This window comes from Gavia stellata, unplaced genomic scaffold (genome assembly GCF_030936135.1).
Source record: "Gavia stellata isolate bGavSte3 unplaced genomic scaffold, bGavSte3.hap2 HAP2_SCAFFOLD_52, whole genome shotgun sequence".
NCBI lineage: Eukaryota > Metazoa > Chordata > Aves > Gaviiformes > Gaviidae > Gavia > Gavia stellata.
In genome coordinates, this window is record NW_026777025.1 from 281,268 (window position 1) to 297,673 (window position 16,406).

The following is a 16,406-nucleotide window of genomic DNA, read 5'->3' on the forward strand; positions in this document are numbered from 1 at the left end:
ACCTGATCTCATCTGCCTGAGGCACCACCTCCATGGTCCTGGCTGGAGCAAACACCAGGAAAAAAGACGAGTCACGTCTACAGAAACCCAACCGCTGACCCCAGATACTGCAAAGGAGAACCCAAGGGATGGCAGTGAAGGCCACAGGGAAACCCAGGGCCCTCCTGAACTCGGTGCAGCAGGAATTCCCTGCTGACAAATCCTGGGCTGGAAAGAGCCCTCCTCCTCCTGGAACCATTTGCTGGGGCTTCAGGGTTTCAGCAGCCTCTGCTCCTAGCAGCTCCATCCCCCAGGAGCCCCCAAACCCAGCACCCAGTTGGGCAGGGCTCCCTTCTGGGGGACACAGATGGTGGGAAGGGGGCACCAGGGCATGCAGGGGGGCTTTACTCACCATAAGCTCACGTTGCTCCTTGCAAGCTCCCAGCACATGGACGCAAACCTGCAGGGCTCTCTCCCGCTCCCATTCTTTGGCTGAGGTGAGCCAGCCCTTCAGGACCTGAGGCAGGGTGCATCTCTCTCGCAACAGGCATCTTTCTCTCCCTGAGGTCCCCCTCCAACTCCCTCCTTCTCTGGCCCCTTCCCAGCACGGCCCCCAGCCCCACTAAGCACTGGCACTGCAGCCTCCACCACCTCGCTCTCTCCAGCCGCCTCTGCCCTGAGCCCACTGTTGCTTCCCTGCCGGCACCTCCCCACTCCAGCCTTCCCCCAGGCTGCTCTCACCCAGCTCAGGGCTGGCTCTTGGCTTTGCCTAAATCAGGGCCCACTTCCCTGCCTGGCCTGCGCTCCCGTCCCCCAGCTCAGCCCCTTGCTCCAGCCAGACGCACAGCCTCAGAGCGAGGAGCCAAAGCCCCACTTTCCCGTAGGAAAGGTATCCACCTCCTAACACCCTCTAATGCCTCCACTCTCTGTCCCCACGACACTTTCCCTGTTGCACCATGGCCACTCACATGGACCACGTCATCAAAGCAGGCAGAGGTCTCCTCTGCCTCCAGAAGAGTTTCTAGGAGATGGCCCAGATCTTCCATGCATCTCATGTGCAGAAGCTGAAAGCAGGAAAGCAGAGCTGGGGGGCTGCCGGGGCGCACTGAGGTGGGACCCTGACCCAGGGGTGGGCAGGCACTGGCTGGTGGGTACCTGCGTGTTCACAGCTGCCCTCACTGTCTTCCTGACCTTGTTCATCCAGTCCTCGGAAGGACAGGACAAGACAGTCTGGCAGCACACTGACAGCAGCTTGCGATTTTCCTCCCTGCTCAGAAGTGGCCTCAGCTTGCTGGCCAGAGGAAAAAAGAAAACAGAAAGAGGATTTACTAGCCCTCTCCAGAGTGGCTTAGACCACAGCTGGGTTCCTCCTAATCGAGGGCCCCAAATCCAACACCCCCAGCCCATGCCAGCGAGCACTGCCTTCAGCACCAGCAATTCCTGCCTCCTCCCAGGCAGCAGGCAAACCCCCGCCCCCAGGTTAAGGAACCCTGGGGGCTCCCTTCCTGGGGGAGACACCCGACATGGGGGACACCCTCCCACTCCACAGCCCCAGCAGCTCCCGGCTCCATGCTCAAGGCCACTGGGGCTGCCCCAGACAGCTGGGATGGGGCACACTAGAAGTCCCCAGAGCCTGGGGAACAGACCTCACCTCAACTCCTCCAGGGCCTGGAACACTCCATACACCAGGGAGTCCCAGGGCTCCCCCTTGATCCAGTCCTGCAAGTCCCAGAGAGAGAAGCACAGAGTTGGCCGGGGCATGGGACAGCCCTCCCGCCTCCCCTGGGGACAGGCTCTGCTGCCAGGTCTAGGCAGACACTGCCCCATCACCCCCACGCATCCCCAAAGGCACCGCAGGAGGGACCCTGCTCCCCAGCCACAGCCACCCAGCACCAGCACTCAAGGGCCCCACCAGCTCCGGACACAGCTCCAGAGCTCGCACGAAGCCCAGAGACCATCGTGCCTCTGGGGAAACCAGTCTGATGGCGCAGCCCAAAACTCCCCCGTGCGACTGCCCCACCTAGGGGTACTCACCAGCAAGGTCCACATCGCCTTCCGCTTTAAGGAGAGCTCAAAGCTGCCACAGTCGCCCACAGCCTGGATGGCACAGCTGACCTGGGTGATGCTCTGCACCAGGGCGAGCTTGAGCTGCATGTCCTGAGGCCAAAGAGAGAAAAGCACCCCTTCAACTCTTTGAAGGGCTGAGAGGTGGAAGAGGAGCATGGGCAGGGGAAACCCATGGGGGGCTGAATCTGGACGTTGAGGACAAACCCTTCCTTGGGAGGTCTTTAGAAAGAGACCGTCCACCTCGGTGCACCCCAGCCCCAAGGGGATGAAGCTGGGACACCCAGGCATTCCTGCCCTGTGTGCCCCATGCTCCTACCCTCTGTTTAGCTCTGGAGAGCCGCAGGATGTTGCCCAGGTCTGGATCCAGCCGCACCTAGCCTCCTCTCTCAGAAGAAGTTTAGAAAGCAAGGGGGTCCTCTCTGAACCTCATGAAATGAAATATGATGTATATGTATACTTTAGTTGAATATAACTTTTGTAGCAGAGAAACTAGGCATGCACACTAGGTGGAGTGATCCCCTGTGTGCCCAGCGCTGCAATAAAGAAGTGCCTGCTCACCTATGTGCATCGTGTAGATGAGTTTTTATATTACAGATTTGTAACAAATCCAAAACAAAAAACACCACATGAAAAACACCACATGAAAAACAAACCAAGACATTCCCAAGCAGCCCAGTCTTCCATGTTCCCCTCACTGCACTTCTATGAAACATCTCACGAATCAAAGAAAGTTAGCAGAATAATGCTCTTCATCTAGTACAGAACGTTTCTTTAACTTTTTTAACAGTATATGAAGATGTCCAAGATTTCAAAGCATTACTTTTTGAACTACACAGTGCCTAAAGAGCACAGAAATAAGAAAACTCTCTTTCTAGAGTAATTTCTACACTGCAATGAGTAATTTCTACACTGCAATGCTAGTAACTAGTACTGCACTGCAGTAAAAGAAAATACCAAAAACGTATGAGACTGTAAACGATGCCAAATGCCATTGAAAACACTTATGACCCCACTTTCTGTTATTGTTATTCAGTGTATATTCATTCTGTCACATAATTACCATCTGGAGAATTCAGACACTTACATTTATGTAATTTTATAGTCTTTCATGGGACTATTTAAAGGAACTACCAGACAAAAATACAAAGAGACTATCTCTTCTGTTTTTAACCACCCTCCAAAAAACTAACAAGTTATGCTTTGCAAGGCAGTTAAATAAAGAAATTAGAATGAGTGCCTAATACTGAGCCCCTTCTATACAAATGTTTCAACTAAACATGAATACGGGTGAAATACTTTCAGTACTGCACATACTAAGAATTCCTTCCCACATTACAGAAACACACATCTAGACTCATCCTTATACTGACTGAATGGCTTTTACACAGATGAAAACACCAGTACAACAACAGGGCACAACATGAGCTTTGAAAAAGGAAAACAAAGACAGAACCAACACTGACAAAGAAAGGTATAAGATGAAAAATACCAGGTTAGATCTTGCAGTGTAGTATTTTTCTTCTGAATCGTCCAAAAATCACTACTGCCAGGCTGTTTGTTAGACAGAGATCAAGACACTCAAATTATTTACATTGTGACTGAAAGCCAGGTATACACAAAGGGAAAGTTTCTTGCTAAAAAAAAAGTTGTTAGTTGAAACTCAAACCATGTTAAGCCAGTTCTGGGGATGGAGGTAAAACACAGCGAAGGGTACGGTCACATTACCAGACACTACCGAGTCACACCAAAAGAATGGATTATTGTTCACCATCTGAGCTGTGACAATGAGCGACAAACTGCCTCAGTTAGAGGCAAGTATGTGCCAGTTCCACATCTCCGTGCACCACCACCAATAACTCCTCATGCTGCAGCGGTCCAGTCCTTTGGCTTATAAACATCAAATTTAAGCATGCTTTAGTGAGACAGAAGCAAAAGGGTCAGAAGAACTGCTGTAAGGAAAAGGGATCCACACTGTTAGTGCTGGAGGAACAGACAGGCACCTCTTGCTCCCGCTTGCATTTAAAAGAGCGTGTAGGTTGTTACAAACTTCTCCCTCAGCCTGCTTTGTGCTAAGGCTCTTTGCTGGAACAGCCATTCTGTGAACAGAGCTCTAGTTCGCATTTGACATGCCACTTTAAATTGTCCATCGGTTCTATATCTAACGACAAAATACAGATTTTCTTTGGTCTCCAGACCCAACATCATCATTTTCAAAATCATAGCTCTGTTTTATCTGGAAAGGACAGATCAGGACTGCATGCTTCATTCTGATACGAGCAGTGGACCAGTTAATTGCCATCTTCAGAAAGATCCAAACAAGCAATCAGGGATCTTCCCTACAGGCAGGGAGATGAGGCAAGTTCTTTGGACAGGTTTCAAATACCCAAACTCCAACAGGAGCAGACCATACTAAGAGATTTCCTTATCAGCAGAATTAATCTGGATCCTTCAAGTCTCTTCTTGGAGCAGCAAGGGCTTCTGCCATTCCAAAGTGCAAAGGCCCTGATTGCTAACCCACAAGGTAGGAAAAGGCTCTGTTCCTCCCTCCCAACAACACCGGACGAAGAAGTGCTCTCCAAAGTTGTGCTTTAGTCCCTGCAGAAAATCCCTCTCCCCGGTTTAGCAACTCAGGTTCCTAAGGTGCAAGGAAAACACGTCTCTGCCCCATGAAGTTGTCCGCTAACTGGTTTGGTTTGGTCAGTAACTGATAAAGTAAGAAAGAAATGGAAAAAGTATTTTTAAAACTTCAGCTTCTCCCTTAACATCTCTTTGCAATTATGATTCTGTGTCTGTAGAAATAAATGAAATTCTTAAGGAGCCAAGCATTATAATTTGAACTATACGATGCTACCAATTGTATTTTCTTTATAATCCAGACAATGCAACAGGGGAGCAAAGCCAGGATAACTTGGAATCAGTTCAAAAATCTTTTGGAGTTTACGGTGATGAGTTTACAGTGAAACACTGACTTTATTACCATGTTTAACAAACACTTGTATAACCAGGGCTCCGAAATGATGTTGTTATGCAGTCATGTCAAGGTCTAAATAAAATAGCTGAAACAACTGCCTAAGTCCTACGTGAGATGTGGTAAGCTATTCTCCTCTGTCTCCAACGGGCACTAGAACCTGCAGACTACCTGTCCAGCCGTTGCTGAGGAAGAGCAAGATCACGTACAAACTCATACACCCAGAGCCAGCTGACCCACTACCAAAGGACAAGGCACCGGGAAGGAGATTCTAGTACAACGACAGAGCAGTACAAGGAAACCTACGCCAGAAATCCCACTCACGTGTAGTTTGTAGCCTTCAGAAGAGGAATTACATTCCCAGCTACACACCCTTCCCAAAACCAACTCAGAGCAAAGCCAATGTCCCTCCCACCTATGCACTAAGCCAACTTTTTCACCTCAACACCTGCCTTAGAAAAACAAAGAGAACACAGAAGTCTGCAGTAAGGAAGCAAAGGAGTGTCTTTTTTATCCAGGAATGTGAAGAAACTGCCCAAGAGCACAAGTGTGGAAAGCAACAGTCTCCACAGAAGAGAGGAAGCTGCTGCAATCACGTGCGTGAGGCAGCACAGACACCTTTTCCCTCACTGCTTGAGTTCTCACACCCCTTGCACTGACAGGTCCGTAGGATGAAAACATTGGCAACACACCTTCACAGAATACATCAACTGCCAGACTCGGCGTGGCTCAAGTGTCAATACAAGCACAAGGGAGAGAAACATTCGAATATGCACTGTAATTCTACAATTAAAAAAATAACTCTATAAATAAAGGGAATTATATACTTGGCAATGAGGTAAAAAGCATAGGGGAAACCCACAAGACCAAGGGCTGTTGCTTAGCACGTACATCACACCTGGCAGAGCCCACAAAGAAGGGGTCTTGCTGCATATAGTGCAATGGCACCAAAAGATCCAGGACCAGTATGCTACTTGTCAGAAAAATTCACTACCAACTTCAGTAGCGCTAAGGAGGTATGCTACACATCTTGGATTTCTCCTCCTCCACAGACATTTGCAGGGAATAATGTGCAGAGCATAGCCCACGCTGCTTGTAACTCACGAACTCATGATGTGGCTCCGTCTCTTCCCTCAACGGTGGACCAAATTTTACTTGACCAACTACAGAGGAGAAATGAAAACAAGAATCGAAGTTGGACTGTAATTAGACCCAATTCAGCTCCAAAGGCTAACCAAAAAGACAAATCCCGTTTAATGAGTGCATCACAGCCCCACTGATGGAAACTTCTGACACAGGCACACCCCCAGCTTGTGCCTGCTGGAAACTAAGGGGCACAGAAAGTACTCTTCTGTCACAAAGGCAGCACGATCGCCACTTGCCCCACCTACTTACTCATTAGAAGGATGAGGAAAACCATTCAGCAAACAAGGCCGTGAAGTGCCCTCTTTAGAGCAACAATACAGATGTAATTTAGAGAAAACACGTTCTTTGGGGTGATTCAATAGCACTAAAGAGCCGTGAATGAAGTTTGGAGACAGCTTATCGCATCTTCTAGGAAAGCTCTTTGGCAGACGCTCTTTAACACTCCTTCCCACAATTTTAGCTTCAGGAAAGACAACTAAAGCTCCAAGGATTGCTCTGATTTAATTCAAGCAAAAGAATGACCTCAGTTTGGGGGATGGAGTCTGCTTTTAATGGCCAGCGATCAACCACCTCCTTTCCTGATTTCTACAGGACTGTTTCAGTTCAAAAGCAAAAACCACAACAAGAGACTAAATTAAGGCAGAAAAATCTTCCTCTGCCATTCTGCTACCCAGCACAATCTGGCATCACTCCGAATATCCCTGCTGCAGTGGCGTATGAAGCAATACCAACCAGCTCTCAGAAGAGCTCAGGTTGCGTCCTGTTCAGTTAAGGTGAAGCAATAGTGAGATTTGCTGAAGTGCTGACAAAAGGGGTATTCAAATGTTTTACACTAATGTTTCTTTTGCATAGTCATCTAGAAACTATATCCGTAAGTGAAACAGCGTAGTTTTTCTTTTCCTGAATATCACTAAATCTGTTTCTATATACGTCAGCTATGCAGAATACGAGTTGAAATAAGTGAATATCAATGATTATTTTATGAATATTTAATGTTGTCATACGCTTACAGTTTATTTCAGAGCATGTCTTTTCTTCTCTCCCATTTCTACTTCTCAAATGAATCCTATGAGGCACTACCAGAGGCTAGAAGTGAACAATAAAATACTTCAATACCAAAATATATTCACTTGCAACCCAGTATTGTGTACCTGGTTTTTAGCAGGTTTCTTTAGCATAATAGCAACAAAGACAGACAGAAATCAAGCGGAAGCTAAAAATAAAGACTGCGTGTACGTTTTTGTACATGAAAGTTAGAATTATTTGGAGACATTTTATCTGTAGAGTGTCTTTAACTTCAAGACAAGGGTTTTTAAATCACTGGATTTGAGCAAGTAAAGACAATGCTGGCCAGCATTTATCTTTGCTAAGATTGTTACCGAAAATCGTAACCAAGAAAACTCTCCAAACCAAATGATAGTTTGGAAAGCCGACATTGGTTTATTGCAGCGCTGGGTGCATGGGGGATCCTTCCTCCTAGCATGCACACCCAGTTGAAATCATGACAGGTATTTAAACAGTTAACAAAGTTAGTTACGCCTTCTGGTCCCACCCCGTAGCTAACTATTGGTTAGGATCTTTCTTACTGCATCTTAAAGATACAGTTCTCTTTTAATTCACTACGCATGCCCAGAGAGTAGGGGGCTTATTTGGGTTGGGGGCTTTTCTAGCTAGGAGGTGTGGTTTTTAACAGTATAATGAGGTAGGTCAGCCTTAGGGCACCCATTTGGGGCATTTCACTGACTTGGCAGGAAACCCAGAGGCTGTATCAGGTGCTAGGTCTACTTTTGTCTCCAGGTAGACAACATTAACATAACCCAATAGAGCTAATCGCCACAGCCAGCCTGTTTCCGGGAAAACTAATGCATATTTCAGTTTGTGTGAGGCAGTATCATCTTAACTCATCTGTACAAAGTTTGCACAAAGGGATCTGGGTTTTTTGTATGCTAACTAATTTGTTTGAGTCTTTGGTATCAAGATAACATTTCCTTTTTGCCCTTTCCGTTTAACGGTATTGATAGTTGGAAAGTCTTCACTAACATACAGTTAAGTATGAAGACAGGATGCAGTAACAGAATATCTGTTTTCTCTTGTTTATGAAACACTTCAGTCCTGCACCGCTTATCATCTTACATAAGCATGCTGTTTCTTCCCAGCTGTTAAAGCAGAAAATCAGAAACTTTGTCTTTGACAAAACCGTAGGTGAAATCAAGTTTCAGAGTATGCCAGGATAGAAGATAGGATCTGCAAGAAACACATACCAAACCGCTTGACAAAAACAACTACAGGATCATGCTCTTCTTCTCCGAAGAAAGCAAATGAGGAACAAAAGAACAAGTTCTACAGAGGTAGAAAACGATTTTTATGAATGCTTGTTTTGCAGATGAATGGAAACATAATTCCACAAAGAAACAGAAAGCAGAATGCACGACTGAACTCGGGACTGGAGAAGCAGTCCACACATACTGCTGCAAAATTGTTGAAGGACAACCACAAACAAAATTTTAAAGTGTTGTCATCTCTCTCTCTCTTTGAGCGTCTCTCTCCCAAATATAATGAGTTTTGCTAAGGGCCTGTACATGTGACAGAGCAGCACAACCAAAAGTAAAAGCAACCCTTGAGCCTGTTCCCAGGCCACAAAACATTCTGTGGCTCAAGAAATCATAAGCATTTAGTTTTGTCGGCAAATGAAAACTTAATCTGATTCATTCCTACCTCAGGATCATCGTCATCAAAATCACGGTAAGTGGAATGCTCAGGATTATTCATTTTATCCAAAAGTTCAATAGCAAGACTTGGATTTAATGGCTGGGTAACAAAAAGGATGCTGAAAGACAGAAGGAAAAACACAGATTAAAATTCCAACCACTCATATTAAGCACATTTTAATTTTAGAACTTTAAAAAAATCCCATGCATAAATTTATACCTGTAGTAACTTTTCAGCTGTCGGTCTTTTTTTAGCATTTTTTCCTAAGTACCGTTTTCACAGAATGATGGAAACTATTGGACCTGTAAAAGGAAGTGGTAAACATGAGAATCAATTGCCCAGTAAAATACATGATCATTATCTACTGAAACAGAAAAGTACTTGCCATTTCATTTTGTCCTTTAATTCAGGAGGCTGGCAGTTCCTTGTCATCATTAGCAAAAGCGCTCTAAAAAAACCAACAGTATTTCTGTGGGTTACATGGCAGTACATATCTGACATGAATGTTGAATACATTGTTTAGTTGGCAGGAAGAAGTCCATCCGTTTAAGAGATGCTACCAGGACAACATGGTGCATTTATGCACCAAAAGGAGTTGTCACAATTTCTATCACGTACATCCAGAACACTTACAACCCAATACCCTTGCAGTACCCCCAAACACCACAAGCACACATGTAGCCACTACTCCAGATGGATGATTTGGGGAGCTGTACTTACACACCGCGCTTTAACCCCTTGCTATCCTCACTGGATGTAGGTCAAACATTGGATGGAGGCTGAAGCTCAGGAAGCTCTATAGCAGTTATTCCAGCTGCCCACAGATCACAGAGGTGCTTATAGCCACCTTTTCTTCCTACTGCAGTAACTTCTGGCGCCATCCTAAAGGGTGAAAGACATTTTTAGAGAAAATTCTTGCCACAAATCAAACATTCTTCTGTACGCAGCAGTTTACTACTCTTTTTCCTAAACCTCTCAACCTGTAAGCTCACAGCATATACACTTACACAGGTGGATATATACACATGCGTGCACGTGTGCGCACGCACGTGTGTGTAAAAAGTTACGTAATGTACACATGAAGTTCTCCTCAATCACCTTCTAGTAACTAACAGGCAGCTTCCAAAACAGCTATTTAGCAGGAAGTGGATGAAACCAATCTGCCTCAGGCTGTTCTGCAGGCACACAACAAACTACCCCTCCACAACCAAAGAGCCTAAGGGGTAATTATTCAGCTACAGTAAAACCCAAATAATATCCAAATTCACACACTGCCCCGGAAAGTGATCAACTGACTTTGAAGAGAACAATTCTAACCACAAAAGAAGTCACAAAATGTCAGCTATCTTGTATCCTGAAGGCACGAGACCTGCAGACTCATTGTCACCTCCGCACAGAGCACTCCTTGTTCGTAAAGTCTGCCTCACTGTCATGGCAGAAGACCTCATTTAATTTAACAAAGTACCTTCACATCCTCAGGTGGCAAAAATTAACAGACATAACTGACACGTAATTAGGAATACCTACAGAAAACGATTCACTAGGCATTGTCACATGTTTTCAACGGCCAATATGACCACTACAGCTTTTCCATGCTGGCCCTTCTGCTATTTATTTCAGTGCTCTGGAAGGCACTACGCACACGGTAGCTACCGAAAAGCTTTGCTCAGAGTTACCAGATGGTTTCTGGTTAAACTCAGCAGCAGAAAGACAAACAGGGGAGAGGCCACGGTCCTGAGTGCAAAGGGAGCAGAGAACAAACCAAAAGCTATCGGGGGCAATCCTGGGAGCAGCAACAGCCGTCTGGCAGACAAACACCGCGACCTCTGCATCGGGGTCCCGCAGATCAGCCCGCCACCCAAACCGCTTCATGAGCGCTATGCCAACGGCTCTTCCCATCGCCTGCACGGGGGAAGAACAGTCACAGGCAGTAAAAAGAGCAGAATTAACAAAACTACAGATCACAGCCTTGACTGCACAGTCCTTATAAATACCTGGGGAGAGAAAGAGTCTCTCTTTATCCCGAGGAGAACCATTCTTACAAAGACTAGAAGAGGTACAACAGGGCACAGCGAGTGAGCAAGGGGCAGAGCAAAGGAGACATCACAGGCACAGCCAAGCTCTCAGCACCCACGCACCCACCCACCCCACCAGCAGAGACCCAGGCACCCCTCTCATTACCAGCTCTGCAGAACCAAGATTGAATCGTGCAGGGGCTGAATTCTGCACAAGAATGCAGCAGCTCTAGAAAACCGGACCACCCCCGAGAGTCATTCCCAGGGACGGAGGACCAGCCCACCATGCCATCCTCCCCAGAAAGCACTTGGTCCAGAATTGGAGCTGTGGGACACCTGCCAGGCTTGAAAGACAGACATGAACATGACTCACTTTAATTCAGCTCAGAATAAAAGCCACAAGTTTACAAAGGAAACATCTCCTTGCTATTCATCAACCTGCCCTCAATCCTGCAAAGTCTCCGACACACGCCTGAACTTACAGCCGTGGGTAGTCCTCTTGACCCAGCGACAGCATGAGAGGGATGAGGAATACAGAGGCCAATTCACTTAAAAACTTTGAAGCTGGTCAAGCGGGGAGAGGGGGGGCAAGGTATTTCTACTTCTCGTTTAGAATCATGGTTAAATTTGATCCTCAAAGCTGAAGGCCGTCTGTGATCTCCCAAATACAATCCCAGCAGCACACAGGTGTCAATCTGTCTTACCTGAAATTCTTATTCCGACACCGACAGAGGATGTGACCTGAGCAGCTGAGGTTTACAAGAAGCCTGTGCGCTCAACAGTGAAGTGACACAGGATATATGTCTGGATCCACGTCGCCTGAAAGAAAATGACTCGCCGCTAAAAGGCACACAAGGGGTCCAGAACTGGACTTCAGTTTCAGGGGGGAGTGGGGTTTTTTTTGGGGGTGGTGGTGTTACACAAAGACGTACCTGTCCAGTGCCAGTGCCAGCAGAACACAAGCTGGCGAGATCTCTGTTTCAAACGTTTTTGAAGCCGTTTTCAGCACTAAACAAGCATTGCAAACACACGTGGGTGAAGGATCCTTCAGAACTGATGACTGCCAACTAGAACCGCAGCCGTCAGCAACTAAATGAAGTAAATCCGACACGAATTTCATACCTGGACTTGAAGTGGGGCTTCTGGCCCCCGCGCACCCCCCCCGCGAGCAAACCCGAGGGGTGGCCCGAGGGAAGGAGGCAGGGCCCCCCTTCTCTCCAGCACCTCCAGCCGGGGTTTCTTCCGCAGCCGCTCCCCAGCCCCGCGTCTGCTCCGCCCGCCCCCCCCGCCCCGCTCCGTGCCGGAGAAGACCTTTCCCCGACGCCGTCCACCCGGGGAAGAAGCGGAGCCGAACCCCCGCGGGAAGGCGTTCCGGGCGAGCGCTGCCCGCAGCCCCGCAGCCCCTCAGGCCCGCTCGCCCCGGGCAGGGCGGAGGGCAGCGCAGCCCTCGGCTCAGCGCGGGGGGCGAGGGGACGCGGCCCGGCCGAGCGGCAGATGTCCCTGCCCGCGGCAGGGGCGGCCCGGACGGCCCTGAGGGGTCCCTTCCGACCCAGGCCCGGGCCCGGGCCAGGCCCGTGGGGCCCCGCGCGGGCGGCGGCACAGCCCACGCCGCGGCCGCGCCGGGGAGCGAAGCGAACGAGGCCGCGTTCCCCGCCGCTCCGCTCCGCTCCGGGCCGGGCCGGGCCGGGCCTGGCCGGGCGCCGGCCCCCCCCTCACCTCCGCCGAGCCGCGCCCGCCCCGCCCGCGCCAGGGAGGGCTCCGGCAGCGCCCCGCCGCCCTCAGCGCGGGCCGGGGGGCCCGGCGGGACCGGCCCTCCGCGGCGGGGCCCCTCCTCGGGGGCGGCTCTCCCGCGGCGAGCCCGCCCCGGGAGCGGGCCGGCGGGGCAGGGCGCCGGCCCCCGCCGCCGCCTCGTCGGGGCCGGCGGGAGTCGCTCGGGAGCGCCCGGCCTGCGGGAGGGCAGTCTGCGGACCCCCCCGCGAGGGGTTCCGCGGCCCGGGGGGAAGCGCCGGGAGGGCAGCCGGCAGCCGGCAGTTTTCCTGCTGTTTTCCTCCTTCCCTGGAGCAGAAGAAGTCTCTGTGGCCCCCGAGAGCTGTGGGCAGTGGTGGTGCAGCTGCTCCAGGGGACAGGAGTTTTGGGGCGAGGAGGATGCTCGGGGCGGGTCAGCATGGGAGGCGAGACGCTGAGCAGCAGCGGCAGAGGGAGCTGCGCCGTGCCATGCTGACGCCAACGGGACTGTGCCTGCCCAGGGTCCCAAGTGGCTCCCACTGCCGCAGCGGGATCACTGGGACTGCCCGAAGGAAGGGGTTTATCCCCCCGACCCCCGGCACTGGGGGGCTGCCCCGATGGGGACCTCACCCTGCACCTTCTGCAAGCTAGAGCCGGAAAGGTGAGGCCGCTTCCCGAAGGCGCCGTTGGCTGCATTGGCCCCAGGTTGTGGAGCTGGGATGGGAAAAGGGGGACAAAGAGAGATGAAGTTTCCAGGCACTTTCTGGCCGGTGCAGTGATTTTCTTTCTTCCTATTTTTTTTGCCACCTTCCTGGTCTTGCGTCTGCCCAAGGTGCAGCCAGACAAGGGGAGGAGGGTCCCTGCCTGGCCTGCAGCTCCCTCCCTCGCCATTCTTGGAGTGATTTGGGGTTATTTTTCTGGGCAGTGAGGCAGAGCCTGGCTCCGGAGCGGAGCGCGGTGGGACCCAAGGAAGGGTGTGATTGTCTTGAGGCTTTGAAGGGCTTTGCACCGAGCCCTGTCCCTGCTGGAGGGGACACTGGTCGTGTTCAGGACGAAGGCGTTGCAGCCCCCGTTGTCATGTGTGTCCATCCCCAGCCTGGCCCCCAAGGTCTGTCCTTGTCCCGGGGACTCCATGCTGCTTTCTGCGTGGGGCCGTGTCCGTGTGTCGTGCAGGGACCCGTCTGTCCTGGCTCCCCTGCCGAAGGGCTGCTTCCCCTGGGGAAGGGGACAGGGCAGTCCCCCGGCTGCCGCCATTGTCTGCCCGGCTGCTGGTGACTCAGCCCTGGGGACGGCTCGGTGCCCTTCGGGGCTCGCCGGCTCTGCTGTGGGGCTCTGCGGGGCTTTTGCACCTCTTGGGTGCCCTTTCCCGGTGCCCCCTGCGCTTCCTCCCGCTCCCACACAGGCACGGAGTAGTTCAGGAGAAATGGCTTTTAATGAAGAAAACAAGAGAAGCGGCCTCACCAAATCTACTATACCAACACCACCCCCCTCCCCAAATACCCAGCCCTCCTCCCCCACTCCCCCCATCTCCCTCTCACCCCTGCTGTGGGTCCAAACAACCCCCCGCCACCCCCGTGCTGCCGGCGAGAGCCCTGCGCTTGCTGGCTGGCTTTGGCGAGGTGCTCTTGGCCCGCTTCTTCCCCCGCTTCTCTGCCGTGGCAGGCTGGGACGGTGGCAGGTCCCTGCCCTCATCCCCCCACGGCTCCTGGGGCTCCAGCCCCATGACGAACTCGTCCAGGCTGAGGATGGCGTCAGCGGTCTCGGGGACGCTGTAGTCGGGGCTGAGCAGCTCTTCGGGCAGGGAGAGCGAGGCGAAGTCGCAGTGGGGGATGGCTGCGCCGGTGCCACCAGGGTCCCCAGGCCTGGGGCCGCTGCTGGGAGCGTCCTGGCTGACCCCCACCGCGTCCGGGGAGCAACCAAAGAGCCTCAGGGCCTCTTCGAGAAGGACCTCCTCAGCCACGGCGAGGTCGCCTGTGGGGTCCCCCAGGGCTTGCTCGTGGGGGGCAGCAGAGGGGCTGGGGGGGACGTCGCTGCCCGGGGGGATGTTGCTTCCCGGGGGTGCTGCCCTGGGGGTGGCACTGCCAGAGGTCTTGGTCTCTGCGGGCTGCCCCTGGATCTGCTGGTAGCTGGGGATGGACGTCGGCAGCAGCGGGGGGGCTGGGGTCACCGCTCTCCCCTGCTGGGTGTAGGGTGGGAGGTGTTGCGGCTGTCCCTGGGGGCTCCGAGGGGCTGCCCAGGCCGGGGGGGTCCCGCAGCCCCCGGGACCCCACAGGGCAGCACCCGGCAGAGAAGCGGCAGCACGGCCAAGCGTGGCCGTGGCCAGTGGAGGCAGATGGGTGCTCGTCCATGGGATGTGGAAGAGCTGGGGGTGGAAGCAGCAGCTGCATGGAGCCCTCTGCAGACCTGTGTGGGGGAGAGGGAGCTGTGCTGGGCCGGGGGGACCCTCCAAGGGCACCCGCCGAGCCGGCCCCGATGGCCGAGGTGCCCCGGCTCTGCGCCAGGCACGTGGGGAGCTTGTGGCCGGGGCACTCGCCGTGGGGTGAGCTGATGTGCCAGTGGGACCAGATTGCAAATTGGGGAAGGAGACTCACTTCCAGGGGGCTGACACGGGAGAGGTGGCCCCAAGGATTTGGGAAGTTCTATGGAAATGGGATTTAGTTGGCACCCATCACCCAGGCAAGGGCAGGGGATGGTCGCCCGGGCTTGCTGAAGCCCTGTGCCATATCTGCCGGGGGGGCGGGGGTGGTGGGGATGCTGGGAGTGCTTGGGGGTGGTGGGGGGATCCTGGGCGTGCCCAGGGGTCGGGGGTGCTGAAGGTGCCGAAGGTGGCGGGGTGCCCGAGCAGAGAGTGGTGCCATACCTGCTGGTGGTGCCTGGGGGGCCACCCCCACTGGGGGTGCCCAGGCTGCGGGGAAGGGCTGCTCCTGCCCGGGCAGTTGGCACAGGTTGGGTGAGCCTGCAAGAGAGACAGGAGTGATGGCCATCGGTCACCTCTGCTCTTGCCCCCAGGAGCGTCCCGGGCTGCAGGGGTCGGGGTGGGTCCCTACCTCGGGGGTAGAAGGTTTTGGGGAGCACAAAAGGCTGAAGGAGCCAGGGCGCCGGGGGGGCCCAGGGCCCACGCGCTGGGAGCCGCAGCGGTGGCCGCGCCATGGTCCGTTGTGGCTGTTGGCTGCTAAGGACTCTCTGGGTCTCCCAGGATGGAATGCGGGGGCTCCCTGTGTTTCGCCCCGCCCCAACAGCCTCCCCAGCTCCTCCTGGGGAGGGAAAGGGTTAAGGGGGGCTGGGCTGCCCCGGGCCCTGCAGGCGGCTGTTGGGGGCTGTGGGTGCAAATGCCCTTGGCTGGAAGCCTTGGTGCCTTCCCAGAGCTGGGATATCCTTGGGATTAGTGGGACTTGGTGGAAGGGGTCCCGCTGGGATGGAGGGTCCAGGCTGTTCAGGAGGGGTGGGCAGGGCAGGCGAGGTGGAGGTGTCGTGCTGTATGTGAGGGAGAGGTTTGATGGTAGAGCCCTTACAGGCGGCGATGATGTACGTGATCGAGAGCCTCTGGGTGAGGATGAGGGGGATGGAAAGCAAAGCAGATGTTGTAGTGGGTGTCTGCTAGCCATCGCCCAGCCAGGATGCCAGCGCTGAGGAGTTATTCTACAGGCAATTAGGAGAAATCTCGGGATGGGCAGCCCGTGTCCGTATGGGGGATTTCAAGTCCCCAGGCCCCAGCGGGGAATACCATACTGCTGTGACGAGCAGGTCTGGGAAGTTCCTGAAGTTTGTGGGACAGAACTTCTTGTTACAAGTACTCA

General features: G+C 52.7%; 1 protein-coding gene across 1 annotated transcript; it reads right to left on the reverse strand.

Annotated features, from left to right (window-relative positions):
* Positions 1-14,143: 14,143 nt before the first annotated feature.
* Positions 14,144-15,759, reverse strand: LOC132321602 (proline-rich protein 22-like). Its single transcript, XM_059835078.1, has 2 exons — positions 15,601-15,759; positions 14,144-14,785 (listed from the first exon to the last, which is right to left on the reverse strand). The coding sequence occupies exons 1-2, from the start codon at positions 15,757-15,759 to the stop codon at positions 14,144-14,146; spliced, it is 801 nt and encodes a 266-aa protein (XP_059691061.1).
* Between the last annotated feature and the right edge of the window lie 647 nt (positions 15,760-16,406).

What these genes read in the sequence shown, in the direction of transcription:
- LOC132321602 (XM_059835078.1), bottom strand. Translation starts at nt 15,759, where the DNA reads ATGGCGCGGCCACCGCTGCGGCTCCCAGCGCGTGGGCCCTGGGCCCCC. An exon ending in TCCTGGGGGCAAGAGCAGAG is followed by an intron (nt 14,786 to 15,600) that starts GTGACCGATGGC and finishes TACACCCAGCAG; the next exon opens with GGGAGAGCGGTGACCCCAGC.